Source organism: Salmo salar, chromosome ssa03 (assembly GCF_905237065.1).
Source record: "Salmo salar chromosome ssa03, Ssal_v3.1, whole genome shotgun sequence".
NCBI lineage: Eukaryota > Metazoa > Chordata > Actinopteri > Salmoniformes > Salmonidae > Salmo > Salmo salar.
Window position 1 is genome coordinate 63,536,665 of NC_059444.1, and position 27,529 is coordinate 63,564,193.

The window sequence follows — 27,529 nt, forward strand, 5'->3', positions numbered from 1 at the left end:
TAGTTAAGAGACCAATAAGAAACAAACCACTCTGCCAATAACAGCTAGTTTTCCCCTCTCCACTTAAACCACTCCTAAACAGTCCTAGAAAAATGATTGCTTGAGAACTTAGCATTTTTGCAAAGAAGCTATTTTTGTTTATTTTTGACCATTTAATTAAAAACAATCACAGTAACATAATTGTTATCCAGAAATGATTTGATATTCAGATAAAAACGTCTGCATTGGACCCAGAGAAATATATTCCACCCATGGATATACTCCCGAGTGGCACAGCTGTCTAAGGCACTGCATCTCAATGCTTGAGGTGTCACTTCAGACACCCTGGTTTGATTCCAGGCTGTATCACAACCGGCTGTGATTGGGAGTCCCGTAGGGCGGTGCACAATTGACTCAGCGTCGTCCGGGTTTGGCCTGTGTCGGCCATCATTGTAAATAAGAATTTGTTCTTAACTGACTTGCCTAGTTATATGCAGGATACATATAAAAACGTATATTCCATGTTTTAATCTTGCCACTTTGTGTGAACGCTACAGGTGAAAAGAAGAAAACTAAAGCAATTAATAGTGAACTCAATCCCGTGTGGAATGAAGTAAGTATAAATATTTACATTACAATCCATCCTCTCTCTGGCAGTCTCTGGGAATGTTGAAAAAGGCCTTGAGAGGAAAGTTTTATGTGGATTAGGGAATGAGGCAAAAATTTTGTCCGCTGTGTTTACTGTTTGTTGATGACTCAACATGGAGTAGTTATTATTAGATAGAGGAATGATAACTGTGAACACTTCCCCTTTGATTTAAAGCATTTGTACCCCCCCATGTTTCATAATTTAACTAACATTGGCAAAGTTGCGTTTTTTATGAACTAACTCAATTTGTGGTTGCAGGTGCTTGAGTTCGACCTAAAGGGCTCCCCATTGGATGCGTCCTCCTTTATAGACGTGATTGTGAAAGACTATGAGACTATCGGCAAAGACAAGTATGTACCTGACATGTAGCTACTGTATATGTCTCAAAGGTTTTGTGAGAGAACACACATCACACACACGCACACACACCTCCTGCTAATCGGACGCTGCTAGTGCTGCTAGGGAGGAGGTGGGACATAGTGTTTTACTCAGTTTGACCTCTGTCATTTCTCAGTCAAAGTGCCCCTCCATTAGTATGTGAACCTGGTCATTACAATACAGTGTCTGGTAAGCACAGGGTATACAGAGAATGACTTAAAGGGAAAGTTCAAACCCTGAGGCCATTGCCGAGTTTAAACTGAGTTGTAAAAAACTAGAGTAAGCACTTCTGCGGAGGGAGATCCATAATGTTCATTAAGGTCAAATCTTCAGGTTACTTGCGTAACCCCGGGTTCTCTGATAATATGAGTGAGCTATCTTACATATGGGGCGAGATCATAAGGAAGCTCCAATCACACAACATCTGTCGTAAACAGACAGGAGGCGTGGCGAATAGTGAGGAACCCCACTTATTATAATGCGTCAAGTCCCACACTCTAGCTCATTATCAAACATATGTTTTCCTCCTTATGCATATTGAGATACCCCAATCATATTATCAGAGAACAGGGGTTACGCAAGTAACCTTAAGATTTGACCTTAATAAGGAACATTATGGATCTCTGACGGCAGAAGTGCTTACCCAAGTGCTCTTTCAAATACTTTTTTCGTTATCTCAAATATGGGTTTCTCACATACAGTCAACTCCCATAGCGCTCATGTGCTCTCCGAAGCAAGATAGTCTCGACATAATCATTCCTCAGAGGCCCCAACACAGCAACGTATATGTCAGCAAGGGCACAGTGACGTCTAGTTCGTAAATCCTCATAAACGTATGAGGGGTAGCCCAACATGCCGCATTGCAGCGTCACCGCTTGCTAGTTCAAAAAACAGCGGGCAGTGTGCGTCTTTGCGCATACGTAGAGATCTATGGACATTTGTCCATATTTTTCCACCACACTTGAGCCACCACTTCAGGATGGAGTCCCCATACAAGTGGTTCCCTCTGGACTACAAGTCCGTACCTGTCACAAAAAGAGCCGTGTTGAATAGACCAAACTGCAGCGGGAATATGGATGCTCATGTTTTAATTCAAAAAAGGAGTAACGCATCCACTGGAAAACAATATACACGACAGGAACAGTTTTGCAGGCACACAACACGCAGTGCAAAAACAACTACCCACGAAAACCAAACAAACACACACCTACTTATGGGACTCCCAATCAGAGGCAACTAGAAACACCTGCCTCCAATTGAGAGTCCAGCACCCAAAACTACACATAGAAAAACAAACCTAGAACCTATACCAAACTAATACACCCCACTACACCACACACAAAAACCCATAATACAAAACAAATATACCTCTGCCACGTCCTGACCAAATATAATAGAAATAATACCTAAATATTGGTCAGGACGTGACATTCCCCCCCTAAAGGTGCAGACCCCGGAATGCACCTTAAAAGAAAACATAAAAAAAATCCCCATTACCCCAACAAAACCAAAAAGCAATACCCCCTAAACAATAAGGGAGGGAAGGGAGGGTGGCTGCCGTCAACGACGGCACTGTGCTACACCCTCCCTCCCCAACCCACCTATCCTGGAGGTGGCTCCGGTGCAGGACGTGGACCCTGCTCCACCCTCGGCGTCGCCCACTTCGGTGGAGCCGATAGCTGCGCCAGGCAGACGGACCCCTCGGGCTGGGCCGGAGGACAGGAGGGCCCCTCGGGCTGGGCCGGGGGACAGGAGGGCCCCTCGGGCTGGGCCGGGGGACAGGAGGGCCCCTCGGGCTGGGCCGCTGGGCCGGGGGACAGGAGGGCCCCTCGGACTGGGCCGGGGGACAGGAGGGCCCCTCGGGCTGGGCCGGGGGACAGGAGGGCCCCTCGGGCTGGGCCGGGGGACAGGAGGGCCCCTCGGGCTGGGCCGGGGGACAGGAGGGCCCCTCGGGCTGGGCCGGGGGACAGGAGGGCCCCTCGGGCTGGGCCGGGGGACAGGAGGGCCCCTCGGGCTGGGCCGGAGAGCAGGAGGGCCCCTCGGGCTGGGCCGGAGAGCAGGAGGGCCCCTCGGGCTGGGCCGGAGAGCAGGAGGGCCCCTCGGGCTGGGCCGGGGGACAGGAGGGCCCCTCGGGCTGGGCCGCTGGGCCGGGGGACAGGAGGGCCCCTCGGACTGGGCCGGGGACAGGAGGGCCCCTCGGGCTGGGCCGGGGACAGGAGGGCCCCTCGGGCTGGGCCGGGGGACAGGAGGGCCCCTCGGGCTGGGCCGGGGGACAGGAGGGCCCCTCGGGCTGGGCCGGAGAGCAGGAGGGCCCCTCGGGCTGGGCCGGGAGAGCAGGAGGGCCCCTCGGGCTGGGCCGGGGAGCAGGAGGGCCCCTCGGGCTGGGCCGAGAGCAGGAGGGCCCCTCGGGCTGGGCCGGAGAGCAGGAGGGCCCCTCGGGCTGGGCCGGAGAGCAGGAGGGCCCCTCGGGCTGGGCCGGAGAGCAGGAGGGCCCCTCGGGCTGGGCCGGAGAGCAGGAGGGCCCCTCGGGCTGGGCCGGAGAGCAGGAGGGCCCCTCGGGCTGGGCCGGAGAGCAGGAGGGCCACTCGGGCTGGGCCGGAGAGCAGGAGGGCCACTCGGGCTGGGCCGGAGGACAGGAGGGCCACTCGGGCCGATCCTGACAGGCAGGGCACCCTGGCAGATCCGGGCAGGCGGGCACCTCTGGCAGAACCGGGCAGTCTGGCCACCCTGGCAGTTCAGGGCAGTCTGGCCACCCTGGCAGTTCAGGGCAGTCTGGCCACCCTGGCAGTTCAGGGCAGTCTGGCCACCCTGGCAGTTCAGGGCAGTCTGGCCACCCTGGCAGTTCAGGGCAGTCTGGCCACCCTGGCAGTTCAGGGCAGTCTGGCCACCCTGGCAGTTCAGGGCAGTCTGGCCACCCTGGCAGTTCAGGGCAGTCTGGCCACTCCGGCAGTTCAGGGCAGTCTGGCCACTCCGGCAGTTCAGGGCAGTCTGGCCACTCCGGCAGTTCAGGGCAGTCTGGCCACTCCGGCAGTTCAGGGCAGTCTGGCCACTCCGGCAGTTCAGGGCAGTCTGGCCACTCCGGCAGTTCAGGGCAGTCTGACCTCTCTGGCGACTGTTGACTGGCGGGCAGCTCTGACGACTGTTGACTGGCGGGCAGCTCTGACGACTGTTGACTGGCGGGCAGCTCTGACGACTGTTGACTGGCGGGCAGCTCTGGTGATGGTTGACTGGCGGGCAGCACTGACGACTGTTGACTGGCGGGCAGCTCTGGTGACTGTTGACTGGCGAGGCTGGGTTGACACACTAGACTCCTGATGCGTGGGGCTGGTATAGGACGTGCCAGCCTGGAGACACGCACCTCCATGCTAGTGCGTCTGGCGGGAAACACCGGACCGAAAGGGCGCACTGGCGGTCTTGAGCGCAGGGTTGGCATCACCCCTTCCGGCTCGATGCCTACTTCGCCCTGGCACATGCGGGGCGCTGGTACCTTGCCTACCGGCCTGAAAATCCCAGGCCTCACCACAGCCCCAACCCCAAAGCACGGGACCTGTCCAGTCTGCCCTACAAGGGTACGGGGAGCTGGCCTGGGGCTGTAATCTCGCCCCGCCAAATAGCCCTTGTGCCCCCCCCTAAAAAATTCTTGGGGCTGCCTCCAACATTCCTCCCTCACTTGCCTCTGTCCTCTTCTCCGCTGCTTGGTCCTTTGGTGGTGGGTAGTTCTGTCACAAAAAGAGCCGTGTTGAATAGACCAAACTGCAGCGGGAATATGGATGCTCATGTTTTAATTCAAAAAAGGAGTAACGCATCCACTGGAAAACAATATACACGACAGGAACAGTTTTGCAGGCACACAACACGCAGTGCAAAAACAACTACCCACGAAAACCAAACAAACACACACCTACTTATGGGACTCCCAATCAGAGGCAACTAGAAACACCTGCCTCCAATTGAGAGTCCAGCACCCAAAACTACATATAGAAAAACAAACCTAGAACCTATACCAAACTAATACACCCCACTACACCACACACAAAAACCCATAATACAAAACAAATATACCTCTGCCACGTCCTGACCAAATATAATAGAAATAATACCTAAATATTGGTCAGGACGTGACAGTACCGGACATGAATCACATGTAAAGAGTGATGTGCGCTGCTCCACAGAATAATTTTGTGGGCTGGTCTGCACAAACGCAGAGATCGGGTGCCACCTTGGTGGTTGATGTATGCCACTACAGTCGTATTGTCCATTCTGACCAGGAAAAGGCAGAAAATGCTTTAGTGCAAGCAGCACTGTAAGCAACTCAGGATAATTTATGTGAGCATGACGTAGTTGTGGGGATTACAATCCATTCAATGCTCTCCCCTCACAGACTCCGCCCCACCCTGTGAGAGATGCGTCTGTTATCACAACTTTCCTCACAGACACTACCTCTAGGGGAATGCCCTTGGCGAAGATCGAGGGGTCCCGTCAGTGGCGGAGAGATGCTATGCTTGGTGAGGACACTGTTATCCTCCGATGGAGGTGACTACGGGGACACAGGCGTAGGGCAGACACCCAGTACTGAAAATATCTCATCCTCAATAGTCCCAACAGAACTACTGAGATGGTGGAGGCCATCAACCCCAACATACAGAGACACGTCTTGAGCGTGACCGTATGACCCCATTGGAACATGGAGAGACACTGGTGAAGCAACATGATTCGCCCGTCTGATAGTGCGGCCTGGAAAGAGGTAGAATTCAGAACCACGCCTAGATATTCTATTCTTTATGTGGGCACTAAACAACTGTTTATCTGATTGATCCTGAAATCTACAAGGGCAGCTCTGTCTCTCACTGCATGCTTCTGTTAATGGGAGCAGAGCAGGTAGTGGTCTATGTACGTGGAGATCCTGTGTCCTCTGCATCTCAGAGGAGTTAGGGCCACCTCCACACACTTGCTGAATGTCCGAGGGCCTAGTGATAGCCTGAAGGGAACAGCTAGATACTCGATACCTTGACAGACAAACTTGAGAAATCTCCTATGTGCTGGCAGAATGCTTTTGTGAAAATCCTGCAAATTGACTTTAGTGAACCAATCGCCTCGACAAACAAAGCAAGACGGCACTTTGTGTGTAAGCATAAGAAATGTGAACTTTTTCAAATAGCTGTTGAGGATCTGTTGGTCCAAGACGGGGCGCTGGAGAATGGATGAAAATAAATGTTTCATCATGCCAGGGAGAGACCTGTCGGTGAGGGAGGCACAGCGTTCGGGGTGGAGGTGGTTGGTGAGATTGTTCCACTGCTCCTCCATACCTTGCATGTCCATGGCAGTGAAGTCCCTCGGTGGGACCTTACCGGAAAGGGGTTTGTCCCAGTTGTGTTTAGCCTCCACCAAGCATGCTGGGATCATGGGGACATGCTGTTTCCTAGGGACGGTACGGGATGAGAATCTATTCCCATCGAACCAGTCTATTTTGCCGTTTTCGCACAAATGGATTAGCCTGTACTCCAGGCTGGGAGAGGAGGGCCCTCCACTCAGGGTGCTGAAGGCCTTGAGGCCTGAGCCTTGGGGTCTTCCTCACCTTCCTCATCCTCATTGCAGAAGAGTCACACAATACTGTTGTCCTCCTCCTCGTAAACCCCTATACCTCCTTTCCCTGCTGCTAGCTCGTCAAACAGAGAGTGGATATCTGGGGGGAGACCGCCCATAACCTTGGCCCAGCTCGGGGTTGTTTCGTTGCCTCTTCGTCCGAAGGCTGGGAGGAAGAGGAGCCTCGAGGGGGGGCTGCTCTGCACACCCTCCATCTGAGGCTGGACTCCGGCAACTCCTTGCAATGCTCGCAGGACTCTGGGTTAGCAAGAGCCGCCTGAGCATGCTCCAGTCCCAAGCAGGCAATACAGATAGGATGTGTGTCCTTCACTGACATCATGGACCCACACAGGCATGGGTGAGCCGGTTGGGGAACAGGAGACCAGCTGGGTACACACTGTGAAGGGGTAGTAGTATCCATAGCTCCGAATAGTGGAGGGTTCAAGGCTATGCGTGTACTGGCCGATGCTTAGCTGTGTAGCAAGTCCTGACATTAGCTAGCTAGTGTTCACCCCGTGGGCTATTAGCCTAGCTTTTGCTAACACACTGCTAGCTGCGGATAGCATTCGTTTTTGATGAGCTAGCTGGTTAGCTTTACCTTGCAGCGTGGGCTAACAGAGTAGAAAGAGCTAGTGGAATGAGCTATCTCTAAGCGTGTGCTGGTGTAACAGTGTAGCTTCCGTCCCTCTCCTCGCCCCTACCTGGGCTCGAACCAGGGACCCTCTGCACACATCGACAACAGCCACCCTCGAAGCATCATTACCCATCGCTCCACAAAAGCCGCGGCCCTTGCAGAGCAAGGGAAACAACTACTTCAAGGTCTCAGAGGAGTGACGTCACCGATTGAAACGCTGTTAGCGCGCACCCCACTAACTAGCTAGCCATTTCACAACGGTTACACCGGCCGACATTTAGCTGTGAAGCTTGTCCTGGTGTTAGCTAGCTAGCATTCACCCTGTGCCTAATAGCCTAGCTATTGCTAGCACACTGCTAGCTGAAGGAAAAGAGTGTGATGTAAGTCTTCGGTGAGCTAGCTAGGTTAGCTTTGCCTTGCACCGTGGGCTAACCCCTTTTAAAAAAGATTGCCATTTTGAAACTACAGTAAAAGTGCAGTAACTGCAGTTGACTGTGGTATTTCAGACACAGTAATTGCAGAATAACTGTAGTGTACTGCAGTTAAGTTATACTGCACTGTAACTGCATTTACACTGCAAAATGACTGTAGTAAAAAAAACGGTGTTATTTTGGACGCATGTATTTGCAACATACTGCAGTTATACTGCACTCTTAACTGCAGTTTTACTGCAGTGTATTGCATTTATACTGTACTCGGACAGCAATCTTTTTTTGAAATGGACCGAATCTCAAAATTGTCTTTTCTCCCTTCCACTGTGGTGGTAATTAGCAGCACGAAGCAGGTACTGCTAAGTGGGCGAGTGGGGCAAAAGTTAGCCATGTGGCGCTAGTTTTGACTGGAGACTGAGAACAACCCAACTTTTCATTTTGGTAAAAGTACTTAACACCCTACACGAGAAGCAGTATCCTGTCCTCGGTGGCGAGTTCACAATTAAGTCGGAAAACAATGAGACAAGTCATGCTGAGGAGAGTGTAGAGAGAGCTTGTGATCTCCGTAAGTCTATGCAGACGACACCATTCTGTATACTTCTGGCCCTTCTTTGGACACTGTGTTAACAACCCTCCAGACGAGCTTCAATGCCATACAACTCTCCTTCCGTGGCCTCCCAACTGCTCCTAAATACAAGTAAAACTAAATGCATGCTCTTCAACCGATCGCTGCCTGCACCTGCCCGCCTGTCCAGCATCACTACTCTGGACGGTTCTGACTTAGAATATGGGGCAACTACAAATACCTAGGTGTCTGGTTAGACTGTAAACTCTCCTTCCAGACTCACATCAAACATCTCCAATCCAAAGTTAAATCTAGAATTGGCTTCCTATTTCGCAACAAAGCATCCTTCACTCATGCTGCCAAACATACCCTCGTAAAACTGACCATCCTACCGATCCTCCTGCGACCTGTACGCTCTCGTTGGCTGGCCTTCGCTTCATAATCGTCGCCAAACCCACTGGCTCCAGGTCATCTACAAGACCCTGCTAGGTAAAGTCCCCCCTTATCTCCGCTCACTGGTCACCATAGCAGCACCCACCTGTAGCACGCGCTCCAGCAGGTATATCTCCCTGGTCACCCCCAAAGCCAATTCCTCCTTTGGCCGTCTCTCCTTCCAGTTCTCTGCTGCCAATGACTGGAACGAACTACAAAAAATCTCTGAAACTGGAAACACTTATCTCCCTCACTAGCTTTAAGCACCAGCTGTCAGAGCAGCTCACAGATCACTGCACCTGTACATAGCCCATCTATAATTTAGCCCAAACAACTACCACTTCCCCTACTGTATTTTTTAAATTTATTTTGCTCCTTTGCACCCCATTATTTATTTCTACTTTGCACTTTCTTCTACTACAAATCTACCATTCCAGTGTTTTACTTGCTATATTGTATTTACTTCACCACCATGGCCTTTTTTGCCTTTACCTCCCTTATCTCACCTCATTTGTTCACATTGTATGTAGACTTATTTTTCTACTGTATTATTGACTGTATGTTTGTTTTACTCCATGTGTAACTCTGTGTTGTTGTATGTTGTCGAACTGCTTTACTTTATCTTGGCCAGGTCGCAATTGTAAATGAGAACTTGTTCTCAACTTGCCTACCTGGTTAAATAAAGGTGAAATAAAAATAAAATAAATAAATAAATAAAAAGGAAGAAAATTATAATGAGCTAGAGGGCGGGACGTGGCGCCTTACGATAGGTTGTGTGATTGGAGTGTCCTTGTGATCCCGTCCCGAAGGGCTTACCCCATACGTGAGATACAGAAACAAGTATTTGAAAGAGAACTTAGTTGATCTACAATTACATAAAAAAGCTCAAGTTTTTCCATTGCAATGGGCCACATAACGTTTACAGGAACTCCTCTTGCCATGCCAACATGTGTTGAGGAACATTGTGTTACCGCAGAGCTTCAATGATTACCACATTGGTAAGTGAAAAGTGAGGGGTGATTTGAAGTCGCACAACCCCTTACAGCTCCACTACCACACCCTGTACCTGCCTCCGTGTTCAGACTCGCTGTGCTATGTGAGGAGGATTTATCTCTCAGTATGATGGAACCGTTTTCTCTCTCCAAAAGGCTATTGCTTCACCATGAGCACAAATCACTTCAAACTCAATAGATTCAAAATGGTGTCTTATGTGTCTACTCTGTATCAAGAGAAACAGGTCTCAAAATGCTTTTTACTTCACATATTAGTGCTTTTATATTGATGAAACATATCTAAGCTGTATTGATGCTTCATTGTTGTTTCATTTCCAATGTGACATTTTTAAGTCACGTAATGCGCCGCCTCTATTTAGCACCATGCTTTTCACCACTTATCAGCAGGAACTCAAATCTAGATGTCTAGAGAGAGGGGGAGAGAGAGGGGGAGAGAGAGGGGAGAGAGAGAGAGAGAGAGAATTTAAGTGAATTGAGAGAGAGAGATAGAGAGAGAGAGAATTTAAGTGAATTGAGAGAGAGGGGGGGATAGAGAGACAGAGAATTTAAGTGAATTGAGAGAGAGGGGGGGATAGAGAGAGAGAATTTAAGTGAATTGAGAGAGAGGGGGGGATAGAGAGAGAGAGAATTTAAGTGAATTGAGAGAGAGGGGGGGGATAGAGAGAGAGAGAGGAGAGGAGAGAAGAGGGTGGGAGAGAAGAGAATGGGGGGAAGGTGGGATGTTGTCATGCCTCTCCCCTCTTGGCTATGTCACCTCAGTGTGGAAGTCATTTGTCATCACACACAGAGAGATAAACAATCATGCGTTAAAACAGGTCCTGGAAATGAAGTTGAACTACAGGGTCAGCGGTAGAGATCACACCTTGGCATTGAAAGCAGGCTACTCTGAAGCTGAGAGTCTCTCTCTCTCTCTCTCTCTCTCTCTCTCTCTCTCTCTCTCACACACACACAAGGCCAGAGTACAGGCATGCCTGTGGTAGATGCTAATTGCTCCCAGCGGTTAGTCTTTCCTCGTCCTCCCTTTCATGATTCTTTGCCCTCGTCTATGGGAACGAGTGTTGTTCCTAACTACAGAGCACAGATTACTTTTTTTTCCCCCAGTGTTCTCCGGGGAAGGCTCTAATGATTGCCAAAATAAGCTATGCTAGGCTGATGTTTGTCATTGTGACAGTTTATTAAGATCACTCAGTTACAGGAAAGTCGTCTTCTCGCTACAATCCTGTCACTTTGTTTTTCTTGAGTCCCTCTAGTCCAGTACAAGCAAAGTGCCTCAATGGTATCAACAATATGTTGACATATACACACTTCTTTAAATTGTGGCTGCACGGCACGGTGGTGGCTTTGTATACATAACGGGAATAACTGAGATTAAGCAATGCAACATGATTCTTAATAATTGGGTAATAAAGAACCCTTGGTACCTTTCTAGTTAGTCCTCAGTTCCCCCATAAGGGACTTTCATCAGATCTGTGTGGCCAATATAACTGCTCTATAGGACGATTTGCTAGGTTTGTCAATTCTGAAAGAAGTACAAATGAGAACTGGATACTGCCTGTGATTAGTCAAAAATGAATATATTCCTACATATAAAATTACATACATCATTGTACACAAACAAGAGGAAATCTACACCTCTTTATGCAGTAGACCAGCAAGCATAATACATACATTTGTTTAAGTGATCTGGGTATGATATTATTATGTTACTGTATGCGTTTCCACAAGAAAGATTCATATCACAGACATACAGGTGGTGCTCATTACTTTTTACCTGTATTCCAGATTTATTGGCTCAGCTAAGATCTCTCTCCTAGACCTGGCTCATGGTCATACCAAGTCCCTCCCAGCAAAAAACCTGTCCCTGGTCAATGAGAAGAAACAGGACACTGGGGTGAGTTTCTCTATGGCTACACACTTGTGTCACTGAGAATTAACAGCTTCAAGAATGAGCTAGATTTATAAACATGTATAAGCATTTATAATTGGCTTATTCTTAAAAGTAAATGAAGTGTAACCAATAATACACTTTATTGTAGTGACATTGTCAAGAGGTTTGGTGCTTTTGTGCTTAACGGCTAATGTGTTGGATTGACAATCGCTGGACCCGGGTTCGAGTCCTGGTCAGAACTAACACACAAATTCCCTACATTGGTGTAAGAAGTGGGATGGCGCCCATAAGGTCATCGGAAAGGCGTGTACACATGAAGGACATGGAATAAAGAAGCTTGGGGAGATGTTCTCCTGAAGGGAGGGGCTAGTGCAGAGTATTTCACTACACTACAAGCATTTCGCTACTCTCGCATTAACATCTGCTAACCATGTGTATGTGACCAATACAATTTGATTTGATTGGAGTAGCGACCTTAACCCAACACCTAGGGACCTCGTCAAGAGGTTCAGGTCTCTTGGCGTAACCGCTAAGGTGCTGGGTTGACAGTTGCTGGACTCAGGCCTCAGTCAGAACTACCCCATGCATATAATAACTAGGTTAAAACTTCTTGATCATTGACCATAACATGTCAATGTAAAATAATGTAAGTTAAAGTTGTCAATACATTGAGACATTGTCTTGAAGCAGCATGTTTACATTTAATCCCATCTTTTTTTAGGCGACCATTCATTTGATGATTGGGTATGAGCCGCCAGCGAACACAACTCCTAACCCTAACAATCAAACTGATGAAGACCAGTCGTATGGGGACACAGGTCAGTTTAACATAACAAATATGTGCACGCCATCTTTTGTTTTGGTTAAGCAAAATGGTGTCCTCTCATGAGATCAGTTCCAATGTCTTTGGTATGCCAGTAATGTAAGTAAACTCTTATACATGCAGTTTGGGAAAAGTATGCAGCTATCTCAGTGGTATGTTTGGGTTTGGTATTGCAGTGGTAGCCTGGTTCCCAGATTTGTTTGTGTGTTAGCCAACTCCTCTGTCGTTCAATGTCATGTAATGAGCAGTTGACTAAAGTACAGACAGATCTGGTAGCCAGGGTTGTGTTCATTAGGGCACACAACAGGAAGCGTTTGAAAACGGAAAACAAAAGCTTGCATTTCTTATTGGGCAAGTCCAGGTAGTCCCTACCTGTTTCAGAGTTTTTTTTTCTCACCATTTGGTCTCTAATGAATACAACCCAGGTAACCAGGCTAGTGAGGTGGTGTGATGTTGTGGTTTTAGGCTTTGGTTGGTAGTATTGGAGTGGTACTGGCTTGTCTGTGGTCATTACACAAGTGAAAGGCTGCTCGCTGTTTATGGAAATGGAGGATGCAAATTGAAAAGACAAACAACACTTACAGCCTTTGGCAGACTCTGCCACGAGGAAACAGAATCAATAGAACATATTTTGTAGTACGTTCCATCGGGGGCTCGCTTTTGGAGTCAGGTCCGGGAATGGGTGTTATGTCATAATATCAGGATATAGATGGACCTGCAAACTCTTTTGTTAGGTGATCTGAAAAACCACGATCAGTGAATGGGAAATATAATTTAACTCCTGGGTAAAGTATTTATTTTTGGGGCAATATTGGTAGAAATGTTACAAATAGGGAGGTTCAGGACTCTCATAAGACATCATAGTAAAATGGATGGATGTATTGCAAAAGGAAATAGCAAAATGGCATTATACTGGGAAAGATGGGTGAATCTGTGGACATCGGAGGGTTGGAGTTCAGATTGAATGGTGGATTGGCGCTGTGGGTAAAAATCTAGCACTTGAGGAAATTAGGAATGTTTCTGTATGTCTAATTCTTTAGCTACAGGTACTGTAGATATGAGGGAAAATAGCTGTAAGTAGCAGTAGAAGTTTTGTTGTCTGTTAGTTTACTCTAATCTAATGGTAGGGTATGAATTTTTTAATGTATATTTGTATTTTTTTTTTAAATATACACACGACACAAGTACTCTCAGCAGACAATATGCTGAACACAAGTCACCTGGACCAGAAGTCCCCACAAGAATTGTAAACTAAAATGTTTTTACCAACTGGAGACATTTTGTAGGTCCCCACAAGGTCAAATTCTATTTCTAGGGGGTTTAGGGTTTAGGTTACAATTAGTGTTAGGGTTAGAATTAGGGTTAGGAGCTAGGGTTCGTTTTAGGGTTATGGTTAGGAGCTATGGTTAGGTTTAGGTAATGTTTTCGGGTTAAGGTTAGGGTACAGGTCAGGGTTAGGTTTAGGGTTTTAAATGGGACTGAATTGTGTGTGTGTGTGTGTGTGTGTGTGTGTGTGTGTGTGTGTGTGTGTGTGTGTGTGTGTGTGTGTGTGTGTGTGTGTGTGTGTGTGTGTTCTGGCTTCCCAGGTGGGGGTGAGGAAGGGAAGGATGGGGAGGAGGTATCCCTTGGGGGTCAGGTGGGGACCCCTGGAGTTCCACCCACACCTGGCCAGCCTGGTAACCCCAACCAGAGGCCTGTCCGGACCAGCCGCAAGAGACACCGGGCCCTGGCCAACAAGCCCCAGGACTTCCAGGTAGAGTACATAGCTAGGACATGAAGTGCATGTCAAAAGTTTAAAGTATCCTCTCCTCCTCATCTCTCTTTCCTTCATTTGCACTGATCTGAAACCACAGGACAGATGAAAGCAGTATGGTGGATGGTGGCTTTCAACCTCCAGTTCTTTCAGATCAGTGGGAGGGAAGACTAGCAAAGGACTATTGAGATGCAGCCCTGGATGGTAGTATGGGGCCCTGTTTAAATACTTATGAAATGCGTCCTTCATCCTATTTTATCTTACTTGAGGTAATCACTAATCTGTATAGGCATGAGAGGTGACAGCAATATGATAATTATGCATTCATAAATCCAATCACTAACAGATCAGTGATTGCCTCAAGGAAGGAAGGAAAAAAGGAAGGAGATATGCATTTTGTAGTAGAACAGCGCATCTTTGACCTCTCGTATTATTGACAAATTAAATAAATAAAAGGCGTAATTAAGGAATTTTGTGTTTGTTGAAGTCACTCAGTGTTAGTTAAACTCTTATACTCTTGTCTTCAATGACCAGATTCGCGTTCGAGTTATCGAGGGCCGACAGTTGCCGGGAAACAACATTAAACCAGTTGTCAAAGTGAATGTGTGCGGACAGACCCACAGAACCAGGATCAGACGAGGAAACAACCCCTTCTTTGATGAGGTAATCTCTTCATAACTCCATACTTTTAAACTGCCCTTACACTCCAAAATCAAAACCACTAGGGCAAAGTTACACTTCTCTGATTGCGCTGAAGGGAATCTTTGTTTCAATATTTAATCTTTTGATTGACTGTCTTTTTCACCTCTTTAAACGCTTGTCTTTCTAGGGAGTTTTTCCTAGCCACCGTGCTTCTACACCTGCATTGCTTGCTGTTTGGGGTTTTAGGCTGGGTTTCTGTACAGCACTTTGTGACATCAGCTGATGTAAGAAGGGCTTTATAAATACATTTGATTGATTGATTGATTGTCTATTTGACTCCTGCTCCTCTTTTATCTTGTCCTGCTGATCCCTCTCTCAATCCTTCTCCTGCTTCAGTGTTTCATTCGGATCTTCTTCTCTCTCTGCAACAGTGATATGTTTGAGTAAATCTAAAGCGTAATCCTCCGTTAGATACATTATCTATCCCCCTTGACCTCTCACATGCATTCTCAACCTTTTCTAGTCAATTACTATACAATTGCTAAAGTATGTCTGTATGAATTTCCTTCAAAATCAAGAGTATAGAAAGCTATGGAAAATGGTCATGGTTATGCCTAACTCTTTACTATGTACATAAATAAACCATGAAAATACTGTATATATCAACATATTTATAAACCCTCTCCACAGATGTTCTTCTTCAATGTCAACATGCTGCCTTCAGAGCTTTTAGATGACTGTATCAGTATTCGGGTAAGTACAACACTCCCTCTTAGACTGGGTATAGTCTATATACAGTGTGTTCACGAGTTTGGCTTCTCTCCATCTGACGAACATGTCGGAAGGGGTAGTAGTTGGAGTATGGTAAGGGAGTTTTGGCGTGGATGGTGGACAGGGAGGCTAGACCCCGATTGGGGATCGGGGTTGGTAGCTGTCCTCCCAGCAGGATCAGCCCCCAGTCATGGACTGAGGTTGTGCTGAGCCTGCTGGCAGTGCCAACCCCTGGCCATAAGCCAAGGTTGTGTGAGCATGGATCTGATGAACATGCAGGAAGGGGTTGTGCTGGCCCACCATTGTGCAGGAAGCCTGGAGGCGATGGGGAGGCCAGACCCTGGTCGGTGATTGTGGTTGGTAGCTGGCCCCCCAGCAGGATCAGCCCCAAGCCATAAGCCAAGGTTGTGCTGGCCCCCCTGCCAGTATACAAGAGTGAGAAAGACTTTCTGACAACGAGGTCGCTACTGTTGAACTGACCAAGTTGCACTTCGGTGAATAAGCTTTATCACCTACTCAACCTGGTTGAAGTACTTGCTGTAGACATGCTCTAGAGTGAAGCACATTGAGTGTCAGATGGTGCATTTAGCACAGAGGCGAAATGAGCCAAAGGGAATGGAAGGGGTGAGAAGGTAGTGTAAGGAAGGCCCAGCCCCTGGTCGTGTACCAAGGTTGTGCTGAACCCCCTTCCTGGTAGGGCCAACCCTCAGTTGTTGACTAGGTTTGACCGGACTTCCCAGTGCAGGAAAAGGCCCTGGTCATGGACCAAGGTGTGGTCTGGTCAAACATGTGGTTTCCATATGGTTGATGTGTTTGATACTGTTGCAGTAATTCCATTCCAGTCTTTAGAATGAGCCCGTCCTCCTATAGCTCCTCCCACCAGCTTCCTCTGGCACACACACACATTCACACACACACACACACACACACACACATTCACACACACACACACACACACACACACACACACACACACACACACACACACACACACACACACACACACACACACACACACACACACACACACACACACACACACACATATATTCACACGTTATCTGCTCCAAGATCCTCCACTTGACCTATATGGTGTGTATCTGACCGTTGGGAGGTTATCCAGAGTATGGTTTAAATAGAATGATATACACTGAGTCTACAAAACATTAAGAACACCTTCCTAATATTGAGTTGCACCCTCTTTTGCCATCAGAACAGCCTCAATTCGTTGGGGCATGGACTCTAGGTGTCGAAAGCGTTCCACAGGGATGCTGGCCCATGTTGACTCCAAAGCTTCCCACAGTTGTATTAAGATGGCTGGATGTCCTTTGGGTGGTGGACTATTCTTGATACATACAGGAAACTGTTGAGAGTGAAAAATCCAAACAGTGTTACAGTTCTTGAAACAAACCGGTGCTCCTGGCACCCACTCATACCCCGTTCAAAGGCACTTTTGTCTTTCCCATTCACCCTCAATCCACATCTAAATTGTCTCAAGGCTTAAAAATCCTCCTTTAACCTGTCTCCCCCACTTCATCTACACTGATTGAAGTGGATTTAACAAGTGACATCAAAAAAGGGATCATAACTTTAACCTGGATTCACCTGGTCAGTCTATGTTAATCTATGTCACTTCCGTGTTGTCTCCGTACGGCTGTACTTTTTGTTGCTACTTGGCTACCTGCCAAACCTTTTAACTATTTAATCAAACTCTGTATTTAACAAATTTACCAATGTCTTAGTTTTGTCCTCACACAACTTTTTTAATTGAACTTTTTCACCCCGGATACTTTATTTGGACATAGATCTGCAGGACCTCCTCCGGCCGAAAAAAGACAGGAGAACCATTGCCTTATGGTGAGCATAGCCAAGTTTCAAGCTCGGCTTCAGACGCAATCGTTAGACAAGGGCAATTTAAGTGTAGGAAATCACTGATCATAACCTTGATGTGATTGGCCTGACTGAAACATGGCTCAAGCCTGATGAATTTATTGTGTTAGATGAGGCCACTCCTCCTGGTTAAACTAGTAACCATATCCCCTGCGCATCCAGCAAAGGCGAAGGTGTTGCTAACATTTACAACAGCAAATTTCAATTTATAAAAAAAATGACTGCACTTTCTTCTTTTGAGCCTCTAGTCATGAAATCTATGCAGCCCACTCAATCACGTTGTATAGCTACTGTTTACAGGCCCCCTGTGGCGTATACATCATTCCTCACTGAGTTCCCTGAATTCCTATCGGTCCTTGTAGTCATGGCAGATAATATTAAAAGTTTTCTTGACTTCAATATTCGCATGGAAAGTCCAAAAGGCTTTCGGAGCCATCATCGACTCAGTGGATTTTGTCCAACATGTCCCTGACCTACGCATTGCCACCGTCATACCCTGGATCTAGTTTTGTCCCGTGGAATAAATATTGTGGATCTAAATGTTTTTCATCATAATCCTGGACTATCGGACCACCATCTTATTACACTTGCAATCGCAACAAATAATCTGCATAGATCCCAACCAAGGACCCTATTCCAACTAAACTACTGAAAGGCAGCAACTCACTGTCTTCCTAAAGACAAATAATGTACATATATAAGAAACGCTCCAGCCTGGTTTTATACCCCATCATAGTACTGAGACTGCACTCGTGAAGGTGGTAAATTACCTTTTAATTGCGTCAGACCAAGGCTCTGCATCTGTCCTCATGCTCATAGACCTTAGTGCCGCTTTTGACACCATTGATCACCACATTCTTTTGGAGTGATTGAAACCCTAATTGGTTTACACGGACAAGTTCTTGCCTGGTTTAGATCTTATCTGTTGGAAAGATATCAGTTTGTCTCTGTGGATGGTTTGTCCTCTGACAAATCAATTGTAAGTTTTGGTGTTCCTCAAGGTTCCGTTTTAGGACCACTATTGTTTTCACTATATATTCTACCTCTTGGTGATGTTATTCGGAAACACAATGTCAACTTTCACTGCTATGCGGACGACACATATTTCGATGAAACATGGTGAAGCCCCAAAATTGCCTACCCTGGAAGCCTGTGTTTCAGACATAAGGAAGTGGATGGCGGCAAATGTTTTAATTTTAACTCGGACTAAACAGAGATGCTAGTTCTAGGTCCAAAGAAACAAAGAGATCTGCTGTTTGATCTGACAATTAATCTTGATGGTTGTACAGTCGTCTCAAATAAAACTGTGAAGGACCTTAGCGTTACTCAGGACCCTGAACTCTCCTTTGACGAACATATCAAGAATATTTCAAGGGCAGCTCAGAAACGTTTTGTCCAAAAATTATGCAGAAACGCTAATCCGTGCTTTTGTCACTTCTAGATTAATCTACTGCAGTGCTCTACTCTCTGGCTACCTAGATAAAGCACTAAATAATGTTTGGTTAGTGCTAAATTCGGCTGCTAGAATCTTGACTAGATCCCAAAAATTTGATCATATTAGTCCAGTGCTAGCCTCTCTACACTGGCTTCCAATTAATACGGACTTAAAGATCGAGACCAAGTCTGGGTCTCTCACATGGATAGGCAGACCTTTCCATAAAAATTGAGGTCTATAGGGGAAAGCCCTGCCTCCAGCTGTTTGTTTAGAAATTCTAGGGACAATAAGGAGGTCCGCGTCTTGTGACCGTAGTGTACGTGTAGGTATGTATGGCAGGACCAAATCGGAGAGATAGGTAGGAGCAAGTCCATGTAATGCTTTGTAGGTTAGCAGTGAAACCTTGAAATCAGCCGTAGCCTTAGCTATACTTGACTTGAGTGGGTTGAGTCACTGAAGTGATCCTCCTCTTGCTGGTCTTGCGCCCCCTCGGGCTCGTGTGGTGGAGGAGAATTTTGTGGGCTATACTTAACCTTGTCTCAGGGTAGTAAGTTGGTGGTGTGTTGATATCCCTCTAGTGGTGTGTGGGCTGTGCTTTGTGGGGGTTATATCCTGCCTGGTTGGCCCTGTCTGGGGGTATTGTTGGACAGGGCCACAGTGTGTGTGTGTGTGTGTGTGTGTGTGTGTGTGTGTGTGTGTGTGTGTGTGTGTGTGTGTGTGTGTGTGTGTGTGTGTGTGTGTGTGTGTGTGTGTGTGTGTGTGTGTCCACCTTTGAATGCTCGGCTATGAAAAGCCAACTGACATTTACTCCTGAGGTGCTGACCTGTTGCACCCTCTACAGCCAGTGTGATTATTATTTGACCCTGCTGGTCATCTATGAACGTTTGAACATCTTGAAGAACAATCTGACCTTAATGGCCATGTACTATTATAATCTCCACCTGACATAGCCAGAAGAGGGCTGGCTACCACTCAGTGCCTGGTTCCTCTCTAGGTTTTTTCCTAGGTTCCTGCCTTTTCTAGGGAGTTATTCCTGGCCACCGTGCTTCTACATCTGCATTGCTTGCTGTTTGGCGTTTTAGGCTGCGTTTCTGTATAAGCACTTTGTGACATCTGCTGATGTAAAAAGGACTTTATAAATACATTGGATTTGATTTTGATTTGATGTCATGGAAAGAGCAGGTGTTCGTAATGTTTTGAACACTCAGTGTAAATCAATCATTTTAAAACTCCTTGATTGTGGTAAACTATGAAGCAGTTTAGGACTAAGGGCTGTATTTGTTTCAACATCTCTCTCTCTCTCTCTCTCTCTCTCTCTCTCTCTCTCTCTCTCTCTCTCTCTCTCTCTCTCTCTCTCTCTCTCTCTCTCTCTCTAGGTCTATGATTCCTTCTCCCTCAGAGCAGACAGTCTAATGGGGGAGTTCAAGGTGACATAGACATTTAAATATCCTTACATCCTAATTTGCAAAAAGTGCATTTCATTTAGTTATTTACAGAGCAATACATCAATTACATCCCATCTATTATGTTAGCCTTTCATAACAATGACAGAAAACATTGGATAAATCACAGGAATCCTTTGTTCAAATATGGTATGGCTACAATGCACACTACCACGCTGTATTTATACTGTATTGAATCTGTAATCATCCTTCCAGGCAATAACCTCAATATCCATATTTGTTTGATATTTAATTGAGTTGTCAACAAACATGCATTTTTATTGAAATTAAAGTAAAATGGTTGAAATCTGGTTAAAATCAGTTGTGTGATGTATCTGTAACCGGACTTTATTTTGATTTGAACAGTTGGATGTTGGGTACATATATGACGAACCTGGTAAGTTCCTCTTTACAGAAGAGTGATACAGGAAACAAAGTATTATATTGATCTTCAATTATCTTCAAAGACATCCTTTGTGTGTGTCTGTGTCTGGAATGTGTATATTCTTATGGTCAACAGCCCACGCCATAATGAGGAAGTGGCTTCTCCTGAGTGACCCTGGTGACTCTAGCTCGGGGGCCAAAGGTTACCTGAAGGTCAGCCTGGTCATCGTGGGGACAGGAGACGAGCCACCGGTACGACTGCTGTTTCACTATGCTATGTCACCTCACACCTCACCTGTCTTTCTCTACATTCTCTACCATTGTACTTAATGTAATATTGATTATATAGTTTATAAACTCAGCAAAAAAAGAAACGTCCTCTCACTGTCAACTGTGTTTATTTTCAGCAAACTTAGCCTCTCCAGCGTCTGATCCCGTCAGCGGGATCAAAATCCAGCGAAAAATCATATCGCCAATTAGCATTAAAAAAAAAATCATAATTAAAAAAAAAAAAAATTAATATATATATCTTTTTTTTATAGATACACCTCTCCTGAATCGACCCACGTCATCCGATTTCAAAAAGGTTTTACAGGAAAAGCAAATCATTAGATTATGTTAGATGAGTCCATCGTAAAAAGCAGCTTCATAGCCATTTTCCGACCAACCACTTGCATCACATATAATCAAAAAACAGCTAAATGCAGCACTAACCTTTTACAAACTTCATCAGATGGCACCCCTAGGACATCATGTTATACAATGCATGCATTCTTTTGTTCAATAAAGGTCATATTTATATATAAAAACAGCATTTTACATCTCTGTCTGACGTTGACTAAATAATTTCCCCTCAAATGCGTCCCGGTAAACAATGCTACATTTCCCTAAATTACTAGCCAATAACGAATTTTTTAATTTATATTGTCAATCTAACATTTATAGATGAATATCTCTTGAGAACACCTGTCATACCAGATTTTAAATTAACTTTACTGGGTAATCACACTTTGCGATAAAAGGAGATGCGATACTCAGAAAATGAGCTAATATACAGAGCTCGGCGCCATCTTGGAAACAATCGCATGTCACATCTCATCTTGTATAATATTGTCAATAATCGCCTACCTTTAGTTGTCTTCATCAGAAAGCATCCCAGGTCCACAACAGATGTATTTTCGGTCAAAAAGTCCATACTTCACGTTCCATTAGCCGTATGTTGGTAGCGCGTCCTATGGCTCTCTCCAAGCGCAGGGCTGAAGTTCCGGATAAAATGAGATTCTCCCGCCTGTAGGTTCGTTCAAACATGTCAAACGTTGTAAAACATTAATCTTCAGGGCCTGTAACACCAAGAGAGCCAATAAGATTCGAGGGGGATGATTTAATTGTCTTTCAAACCCATTCCAAAGGTGGGGGTAGACATGGCCGCCGGCGTCATAATGGTGATGGCCCATCCCCTGTGACCAATTTCAAAAGAGTCTCATTCACTGAGTTTCGACTGTATAAGGCTCAAACCACTGTGAAAAGACTGGCGACATCTAGTGGAAGCAATAGGAAGTGCTCACTGAACCATGGTTAACGGTGTGATTTATAGAGAAAGATGAGAAGTCGAGTCCACAATTCTGAATTCCACTTCCTGTTTCAATCGGTCTCGGGGTTTTGACTGCCATTTGAGTTCTGTTATACTCACAGACACCATTCAAACAGTTTTAGAAACTTTAGGGTGTTTTCTATCCATATATAATAAGTATATGCATGCCCTAGCTTCTGAGTTTGATTAGTAGGCCGTTGAAAATGGGAACGATTTTTTTTCAAAATGCGCTGTGGCGCCCCCTATCCTAGGGTATCCTCAAGAGGTTTTAACATGTGTACATATTTGTATGAACATAACAAGATTCAACAACTGAGACATAAACTGAACAAGTTCCACAGACATGTGACTAACAGAAATGGAATAATGTGTTCCTGAACAAATGTAACAGTCAGTATCTGGTGTGGCCACCAGCTGCATTAAGTACTGCAGTGCATCTCCTCCTCATGAACTGCACCAGATTTGCCAGTTCTTGCTGTGAGATGTTACCCCAGTTTTCCACTAAGACACCTGCAAGTTCCCGGACATTTCTGGGGGGAATGGCCCTAGCCCTCACCCTCCAATCCAACAGGTCCCAGAGGTGCTCAATGGGATTGAGATCCGGGCTCTTTGCTGGCCATGGCAGAACACTGACATTCCTGTCTTGCAGGAAATCACGCACAGAACGAACAGTATGGCTGGTGGCATTGTCATGCTGGAGGGTCATGTCAGGATGAGCCTGCGGGAAGGGTACCACGTGAGGGAGGAGGATGTCTTCGCTGTAACGGACAGCATTGAGATTGCCTGCAATGACAACAAGCTCAGTCCGATGATGCTGTGACACACCGCCCCAGACCATGATGGACCCTCCACCTTCAAATCAATCCCGCTCCAGAGTACAGGCCTCGGTGTAATGCTTAGTCCTTCGACGATAAACGCGAATCCGACCATCACCCCTGGTGAGACAAAACTGCGACTCGTCAGTGAAGAACACTTTTTGCCAGTCCTGTCTGGTCTAGCGACGGTGGGTTTGTGCCCATTGGCGACATTGTTGCCGGTGATGTCAGGTGAGGACCTGCCTTACAACAGGCCTACAAGCCCTCAGTCCAGCCTATTGCGGACAGTCTGAGCAATGATGGAGGAATTGTGCGTTCCTGGTGTAACTCGGGCAGTTGTTGTTGCCATCCTGTACCTGTCCCGCAGGTGTGATGTTCGGATGTACCGATCCTGTGCAGGTGTTGTTACACGTGGTCTGCCACTGCGAGGACGATCAGCTGTCTCCCTGTACCGCTGTCTCCCTGTAGCGCTGTCTTAGGCGTCTCACAGTATGGACATTGCAATTTATTGCCCTGGCCACATCTGCAGTCCTCATGCCTCCTTGCAGCATGCCTAAGGCACGTTCACGCAGATGAGCAGGGACCCCAGGCATCTTTCTTTTGGTGTTTTCCAGAGTCAGTAGAAAGGCCTCTTTAGTGTCCTAAGTTTTCATAACGGTGACTTTAATTGCCTACCGTCTGTAAGCTGTTAGTGTCTTAACGACTGTTCCACAGGTGCATGTTGTTAATTGTTTATGATTCATTGAACAATCATGGGGAACAGTGTTTAAACCCTTTACAATGAATATCTGTGAAGTTATTTGGATTTTTATGAATTATCTTTGAAAGACAAGAGTCCTGAAAAAGGGACATTTCTTTTTTTGCTGAGTTTAGTAGAATGTGCATACAATATCAATATGTTATACAACTACATAGAACACACCATTTTTCATCAAGGCTCTCCTCTACCCTCTCCTCTCCTCTCCTCTCCTCTCCTCTCCTCTCCTCTCCTCTCCTCTCCTCTCCTCTCCTGTGTGTTCAGATTGAGAAGAGAGAGCGGAACGAGGAGCAAGATGACATAGAGAGTAATCTGTTGGTGCCGGCTGGGGTAACACTCAGATTGGTCACTCTCAACCTGAAGGTGTACCGTGCAGAGGACTTGCCTCAGAGTACGTGTATATTCCTTCTTTCTCCATCCTCCACCCTTCTTCCTCCATCAGCAGCAAAGTATCATTTAGTCCAGTCCAAAAACAACCCCTTGCCCCTTTCTTTATCCCTAAACCTCTTGTTTCTTCCACCTATCACTTGCCCCTTACCCCCTACCCCATTGGGTATGCATTTTTCTAGGTAAAGGAAACATGTAAGCAATATGGCAGAAGTTAGTGTGAACAGCCAACACCATATTGATTGCACGTATCTGCAAACACCAAGTGATTAAGGGTTATTTTTGAATTTGGAAATTAATTTCAAGTAATCCAACATTGTTATCAGTGGGCCTATTCTTTCAAAACGTTGATTGAACATCTGTTATTTTTTTATGTTGGTGTATGTTAATATCCATTCATTCCATCTTACAGTGGATGATGCATTTGTACAGACTGTGAAACAAGTATTTGGAGGGGAAGGCGATAAGAAAAACTTAGTTGATCCATTTCTGGAGGTCAGCTTCGCTGGCAAGAAGGTAAAGCTAACACTCAGAACTCCTAGAATGCAAGAGAAAGACAAAACGCAAGTCATTAGGCAAATATTTTCAGATGTTTGGTTTGATGTTGCTTAATGATGACATTGTTTTGGTTTCAGCTGTGCACCAAAATTATCGAGAAAAATGCCAATCCTGAGTGGAACCAGCTGATCAACCTTCAGGTCAAGGTATGAACTAGCTCTCTCGTATTACATGTAGTACACCACAACACAATTGGATGATATGAATGGAAGCCAAACAAACACAACATGCTCTCATTTCCCTCTTTAGTTCCCATCCATGTGTGAAAGCATCAAGTTGACTGTATTTGACTGGTAAGACTTTGGTTATCCTCCCTGGAAGACAGATATGTATGTTTGGATTTTCAAACAATTGTTATAACGGTTTACTGTGTATTACACTATACACATTCACGTATACCTTCACCTTCAAATGCTGCTACTTTGAGTTTGAAGACATGGATCTCGTATGAACGTTTATTAACAGCGTATTGATCTTTTCACACAGGGATCGTCTGACCAGGAATGATGTGATAGGAACCACATTTCTAAATCTGACCAAAATAGCCTCATCTGGTGGTGAGGTTGAAGGTATGGTATTGCTCTTTCTCACTCTCTCTCTCTCACTCTTTGTGTGTATGTGTGTGTGTGTGTGTGTGTGTGTGTGTGTGTGTGTGTGTGTGTGTGTGTGTGTGTGTGTGTGTGTGTGTGTGTGTGTGTGTGTGTGTGTGTGTGTGTGTGTGTGTGTGTGTGTGTGTGTGTGTGTGTGTGTGTTCCCTGTCTCATCCACATTGCATCTGTCCCTTCAAACAGATACACCTGCAGAAAATTGCACCAATCTGTCATCTGAAGGTAAAGAACCATCATCTTTTTGTATGAGGCCTCCCTATAGGGTGGCAGGTAGCCTAGCGGTTAGAGTCTTGGGCCAGTAACCGAAAGGTCCCTTGTTGAATACCTGAGCTGACCGGGTGAAAACATCTGTCTATGTGCCATTGAGCAAGGCACGTAATCCTAATTTGCTCCAGGGGTGCCTTACTACAATGGCTGACCCTATAAAACAACACACTTCACTGCACCTCTCTGGTGTGTGACAATAAAACTTTTTCTTTTGATTGCTTTTGTCAAACAGGGACAGCATTTGTAAATACTAAAGTTTGACTACAGATGTAGCAGAGGCACCAGACCACGTTGTATTACCATGTAAAAAAAAAAGGTGGGGAAATAACAGAAAAACAGCTTCCATCTCCAGACCATCAGATTGTTAAATAGTCACCCCTAGTCGGCCTCCGGCCAGTAGCCTGCCCTGTACTTAGTCACTGTTACTAGCCGGCTACCACCCTGTACTCTAGCCTGCACTTTAGAGTCTGCTGGCCTACTGTATGTACATAGTCATTGAACACTGGTCACTTAAACACTGTTTTACCCACTTCATATGTATATACTGTATTCTAGTCGAAGCTCATCCTGTATAACTACTGCTGTACACACGTCTATTCATATACTGTCCATAGCGTCTATACACACCATTATATACATACATACACTATATACAGTATATTTCTATTCCAGACTCATTCTGATATTTCTACATTTCTTTCTTTAAATTGTTTTGTATTTGTCTGTATTGTTTTGTATTGTTAGTTATTACTGTACTGTTGGAGCTTGAAACATAAGCATTTCACTACTTCGATAACTTCTGCAAAATATGTATACACGACCAATAACATTTGATTTGTTTTGTTAACACTATCGCTCAGAGTCTGGTCGCCAGGCTAATTACACTGTACTTGGCAATGGACTGGAGTAAATATTACATTAATTCAAAATATCTGTAGCAAACCATTTCACAAAGAGAACCTGCCTTTTATTTCAGTGAGCAGTGGGGAGGCAGGGGTGGGTTTCCTCCCAGCGTTTGGGCCTTGCTACCTAAACCTGTACGGCAGTCCCAGGGAGTTCACTGGCCTACCAGACCCGTACGAGGAACTCAACTTTGGCAAGGTAAGACCATCCCTGGGGTTGAGGACAAGTGCTTCAGCTCTGGCAGGATGTTTTGTTATTTCTTATTGTAAATATTTGCATATCTAACATGCACACCTCTCTCACAGGAACATGCAATAGTTCAGGTTCAGAATGTAAATTGTTGTAGAAAATTAGCTCTTGTAGTCAAGAAAATTATGAAGCATTCACCCAGGGTTTATTCAATAGTGACCTGTGCAGGGGAGACCTTTTCTGGACGCAGCCAGCATTGGTCTCGCTTAGACAAAATACATTTTAGCTTATATAGGCAAGGAACATCAGTATTCTCTTTTCTGATAAGTTTCTTGGCAAGCTTATCTATTCTATAAAACATACAGGTATCCCCCCCTCTTCAATGTATAACACGTGGGATTGCCACGTTTCATACTCCCCTTCCTCAAATCCAGATTGTCCGGTTCTAGTTCAACTTGGATAATAGCTTTAAAGCACACACTACAGTTGTCTAACACAATTGTCATTAAGCTGAATTTTTCCTTCACATTGACATTGACTTTTTTTTTTCTCAAGTAATTTCCTGTGTTGATAGGAACATCTTGTGTAGCAACACGATTACAGTATCACTGTGTTGTTTCGTCTGTCTGTCTGTCTGTCTGTCTGTCTGTCTGTCTGTCTGTCTGTCTGTCTGTCTGTCTGTCTGTCTGTCTGTCTGTCTGTCTGTCTGTCTGTCTGTCTGTCTGTCTGTCTGTCTGTCTGTCTGTCTGTCTGTCTGTCTGT

The 27,529-nt window shown here is 45.8% G+C and overlaps 1 protein-coding gene across 1 annotated transcript in view; it reads left to right on the forward strand.

The window, feature by feature from the left end:
* LOC106601099 (myoferlin) overlaps positions 1 to 27,529 on the forward strand; it is a 67,974-nt gene that overhangs the window by 1,400 nt on the left and 39,045 nt on the right. Inside the window, exons 2-18 of the mRNA XM_014193023.2 lie at positions 537 to 592; positions 887 to 978; positions 11,447 to 11,555; positions 12,274 to 12,370; positions 13,962 to 14,128; positions 14,663 to 14,791; positions 15,461 to 15,523; positions 20,243 to 20,293; positions 20,675 to 20,705; positions 20,829 to 20,944; positions 24,120 to 24,246; positions 24,655 to 24,758; positions 24,878 to 24,946; positions 25,050 to 25,093; positions 25,287 to 25,369; positions 25,592 to 25,630; positions 26,652 to 26,776. Of these exons, the coding sequence (XP_014048498.2) occupies positions 537 to 592; positions 887 to 978; positions 11,447 to 11,555; positions 12,274 to 12,370; positions 13,962 to 14,128; positions 14,663 to 14,791; positions 15,461 to 15,523; positions 20,243 to 20,293; positions 20,675 to 20,705; positions 20,829 to 20,944; positions 24,120 to 24,246; positions 24,655 to 24,758; positions 24,878 to 24,946; positions 25,050 to 25,093; positions 25,287 to 25,369; positions 25,592 to 25,630; positions 26,652 to 26,776 (1,502 nt within the window). The remainder of the gene's footprint in view (positions 1 to 536; positions 593 to 886; positions 979 to 11,446; positions 11,556 to 12,273; positions 12,371 to 13,961; positions 14,129 to 14,662; positions 14,792 to 15,460; positions 15,524 to 20,242; positions 20,294 to 20,674; positions 20,706 to 20,828; positions 20,945 to 24,119; positions 24,247 to 24,654; positions 24,759 to 24,877; positions 24,947 to 25,049; positions 25,094 to 25,286; positions 25,370 to 25,591; positions 25,631 to 26,651; positions 26,777 to 27,529) is intronic.